General features: G+C 39.1%; 1 protein-coding gene across 1 annotated transcript in view; it reads right to left on the reverse strand.

The window, feature by feature from the left end:
- Positions 1-224: 224 nt before the first annotated feature.
- The window catches only part of lonp1 (lon peptidase 1, mitochondrial), a 26775-nt gene continuing 21929 nt past the window's right edge, over positions 225-5070 (reverse strand). Inside the window, exon 21 of the mRNA XM_008277308.1 lies at positions 225-926. Within this exon, the coding sequence (XP_008275530.1) occupies positions 771-926 (156 nt within the window). The 3' untranslated portion in view covers positions 225-770. The remainder of the gene's footprint in view (positions 927-5070) is intronic.

The raw sequence follows: 5070 nt of genomic DNA on the forward strand, positions 1-5070 counted from the left end.
AGAACATGGAGACTCCACACAGAAAGATCCCAGGTGTCCTCACCGGCGACCTTCTAGCTGTGAGGCCCAACGAACCACCCAGCCACCTTGCAGCCCTTTCTTTTTCTCTGTGAAACATAATCTTTAAATGTTAAAATAAACTTGAACCAACATTTTTTGGGGTCTATTAAAACAGGGTTGCAAATTCACAGTGTGATTAAAACACATGACAGCAGTCAGCACAGTCGGGTTTGTTTGTTTAATTTATTTAAACATCATCATCCTCACATCTGGTATAATATAAAATAATATATAGGAAATCTATGAAAGAGTTCATCCACAGATCTGTATAATTACAGCTGTGGGTAATCAAGCTGCCTGGCAGCAAAGTCACCATCCCACCTTCTGCTGATCACTGGCATCCTGTCCTGCGATGACAGGCCAGTGGTCATCATCACCACTTCATTGTATATGTCCATTTTTGGCACAGCTGGCTGCATTGTTTCAGTCCATACATGACAGTCCTCCTACATTCAAGGGTCCTGTAGTATCTGTAACTTTTATATATGTACTGCATTTACTATGCACTGAGCCAGGTGTTCTTCTCGATGATTCTGGAACACTTCATTTAGTGCCATTCTCCATAGCAGGACAGAGTCAGAGTCCATAGAGTCCAAAACAATATTTTACTATGTACAACCGGAACAACAATCAGTTTGTGTTGTAGAAACGGGCTCTGGTTTCTGTGCCATCCGTTCTAAGCAGGTTTTAGCACTTTAGTTGCAAGCAGATTAAGACTGTTTCTGCGGGAAGACAATGGGGTAGATTTGGCTGTAGTGATCTACAAAGTGGACCTCCAGGCCTTGGGTGATGTAGTCTGGCAGGTCAGAGAAGTCCTTCCTGTTCTCATCTGGAAGGAGGATGCAGGTCACACCAGCACGACGGGCCTGACAGTAAAAGAATTCAGTTAATATTCTGGAGTAAATGGGTGGATTCATTCCAAATTCATGTCCTAATGACTTCTTCTAAAACAACTATGTTTTTGGGATCTAAGGATTGTCATGACAGTTTGTCAATCCATACATCTGGCAACAATTTAAAATTGTGTGCCAGTACAGTAGTGTGGATAAAGACTGACAGAAGGATATAGGTAGACAGACAGATAGCCCTCTGCTCCCCAGAGAATGATTTCAATCACTTTAGTTACCTCCTGACTCTAGCGCAGGCATGAAAAAATACAGCAGCACAAACAAAATCCACAAATTCAACAAGCAATTTGAAGTGATCAGACTTTATAGATTTTGTAGTCTTGCAGAGGTTGAAGGTGCACTCCACTTTTAGTCCATCATCATAAATGGAACTGCAGATCATGGGAGTCTGACTTTTTGCTGACATATCTATTATACAAGAAACCTCAGAGCCCCCAAAAGGTCACAGTAGGGTTTTTTCTGGTGTTTTGCTGTGTTCTCTTGCAATACCTTTGCATTCCTACTGATCCACACAAACAGACAATGTGCTGGTCAAGTCCAGTTAGAACACACTGTCAGTTAAGGAAAAAACTACAAATGCTATGGAAAGAAAGGATGATTTAAAACTTTACGCGCATTTCTTTCTTGAGAGAAATCCCGCCCATTTTGAAAGGACAATGGACTCGTGTTCAAAATTCAAACCTCTTCCTGCTGTCATGGATGAATATGCAGTCGACAGTTCAGACGGCAATTTGCACTTGATGGAGATCCCCAAATGCATCTAGTAAAATGTGTTTTCTGCTCCTCATCTTTGCTTCAGTTTAGCAGCTCAAGTATTCTGTCGAGAGCAAACTGGAGAGCAGGACTGAACTGATACTGGTAAAATAAGTTGAGTGAGTTTGCTTGGGTCCTGATTAAAGGCGGTTGGATTTAAGAGAAGTAAGAGATTTATTAGATGAGACTAAGTAGTTAAAATGTTTGTCGGAAGAGGCTAAACATTATCTTTTTTTTTGTTATTCATGATGATTAATGTTAGAGAGGGCCCGCTAAACCATCCGGGTAGCAGGGGAAATCCCTCAAAGGTGAGCAAGGTCTACATGATGACCTCAAGGCTGGAAGTTCCTAAAAAAGTTACAAGTTGAATGTTGACACTATTCTGTGTTGCTTCTTGTTATTATTGTTCTATTCTTGTTTTAAGAAAGATTTGTTTACATACATTAAGGTAAAAGGAGAGCCCTTCACTGTACCAGCCAGTTTAAGATGCATAACAGTCATATAAGAGTAATTTCTTTTAATGTTAATGGAGTTCTGAATCCAGTAAAGAGCAGTAAAATCCCATCAAAATTAAAAAGGGAGAGGGCACACATTGCCTTCCTCCAAGAAACACACATGAGCCAGTGAGAACATGCTAAATTAAGAAGGATGGGATTTGGTCATGTTTTCTCCTCTTCTTATAAAAAGGGCCACAGGAGGGGAGTGGCCATCCTGATCTCAAATACTTTGAATTATGAACATATATCAGAGGTTAAAGACCAGAGTGGTAGGTTTGTTAAGATAACAGGGAAAATAGAAGGAAATGACGTGACATTAGTTAATGTATACATCCCGCCGGGAAGTGATCTGGCAGTTTCTAAACACGTTTGACCTGGTAATTAATTCACAAGGGACAGTTATATGCAGAGGTGACTTTAACATTAGATTACAGCCCACTTTGGATGCATCTGTTGCACCTGCTCAAAGCAAGCCCTTAACAAGAAAACTGAGAACAATGATGAAAGAATTAGGCATAATTGCTGTATGGTGGGAACTACACCCCACTAATTGAGAATATACCCACGACTCTTCCCCACACTCGCTTTACTCTCGACTATTTCTTTATGCTTACAACAGATAGATTTAAAATAAGAGATTTTGACATTATGACAATAGACATTTCAGATCATAGCCCAATCCTACTACAATTAGATATAGGAAGGAAACACAGGAGAACAAAATGGAAACTAAATTCTCATATTCTTAATGATCCATCCACTCTGGGAAGATTAAAAAATGATATAAAAGAACACCTGGAAAAAATAAATGATTGTGGGATGCCCTGAAGGCCGTCATGAGGGGAAATATAATTACCGTTACCTCACACTTACAAAGACTTAGAGGGTTAAAGCTATTAGAGCTACAAGGGAAATTTGAAAAAGTTACAACTTGTTGATGGGAATAATCCAGATTCTAATCTAGCACACCAAATTAAAGAATTACAGGGGGAAATTAATAACATGTATACCTTGAATGTTCAAAAAAAAAAAAACTCCTGTTGAAACAAAAAACTATGAAGCAGGAGGTAAAGCAGCAAAACTACTATCTCATAAACTATGCAAACAACGAGCAGAAAACACAATTACTAACATAAGGAACCCTAAAACCAAAGCAGTTGAGAATCAACTGGAAAGAATTCAAGCCATTTTTGAAATGTATTCCAGAGTTATATTTGCAACCCAGGCCTCCAGTGAATTACACATGGATGAATTTTTGATGTCATTGAAGTTACCTAATCTGACCAGCACACAGAATGAGTCCTTAATGGAGCCAATTTCTGTAAAAGAACTAGACATAGCCGTTACAAGTCACTGAAGCCACAACTGGCCCCACTGCTAATTAAAACATTTAACTGGATCCTGCAGAAAATGAAATACCTCCCGAGGAAAGGAGGAACCCCTGGATAGTGCATACAAGCACACTATGGCAGAAGATAGTTAAACTGTGTGGGGCTAATCGGATTCTTAAACTGTTCAGGTGGTGTGCTCATAATACAGAGTTTATACTTAACAGGAGCGACATAAGATTCAAGGAGTGGATAGCAAATGGCTTCACCACCTACTGGTCCTTCACTAACAGAGGGGTCCTGCAAAGTTTCCAGTTTTTGCAGTGGAACTATGGACTACAGAAGAATGATTTCTATAGGTACCTGCAATTACGTCACTACTTTGATAAAAACTGCAGACATAAGGGCCTAACAATAGTAGAAACAGAGTTTTTCAACATCCTATTGTTGGCATACCAGTCCACAATCGCAAAAACCATCTCAAAATTATACAAGGTTCTCCTACTCGCTGCGAATGAGAACACCATGCACGTTAAAAGAAGATGGGAAAGGGAATCAGGAATTAAGATTTCAGATGAAGCATGGGGACAAATTTGCATTTTCCAGTGGTCTTCCACTAATTCCACAGAATGGAGAGAACACTGCTGGAAAAATGTGATAAGATATTTTAGGACCCCACATCAAGTTAAAGGCCATGCCTGACTCAGACCTGCTTGAGACAATGCAGAGAAAACATGGCAAATCACTTTCATATTTTTCGGAACTATCCTAATCTTAACCAGTTCTGGAGACATATTCATAAGACATTAAACAACGTATTTAAGTCTAAAATACCTCTGGACTTTAACTCTCTTTATCTTGGGAACGTGCACGCGTTGACACAAAAGAAGGACATAAAGCTGTTGTAAGCCTTGCTTGCAGCAAGTAAGAAATCTATAACTAGAAGAAGGCTCAACCCTGCACCTCCCACAATAGAGGAGTGGCACAACATAGTGCTAGAAATATATAAAATGGAACAGATTGCTTTTTACTTGAGAGTTCAGAAGGATAAATTCAAGCAGATATGGGAAAATTGGATTATATACATAACCCCACTTAGGGCAGACTTTATATAACTTTGCAAGTGTCAAGTATTATTTTTATACTCAAGCTGGATTGGAGAAATGTAAGCTACCTTTGTTATACCTTTCTTTTTTCTTTACATAGCTAACTTCACAAAAATGTGAACCTTTTGGGAAAATGTCATAGTTGGAATGTGCTCCCAAAGTGAAGAAACTAGATGTTGAGACAGGAATTTATATGTGTTCAAAAGAGCATGCTGATAATGATGTGGACAGCGGCCTAACGCAGTGAACCTGAAGATCCTAAAGGGCTTGTTTGAAAAGGACAGATGCTGAACTGACTGGGGTCCTGAGAAGGTCCTGAGCTAGTTCTCTGTGGAGGATATTCATGCAATTTTATTTTGTTTATTTTATTTATCTATTTTGTGTGTATGTGCGGATTTGTAAAAAAAAAAAAAAAAAA

The sequence above is a fragment of the Stegastes partitus genome, unplaced genomic scaffold (assembly GCF_000690725.1).
Source record: "Stegastes partitus isolate 25-593 unplaced genomic scaffold, Stegastes_partitus-1.0.2 Scaffold95, whole genome shotgun sequence".
In the NCBI taxonomy this organism is placed as follows: Eukaryota; Metazoa; Chordata; class Actinopteri; family Pomacentridae; genus Stegastes; species Stegastes partitus.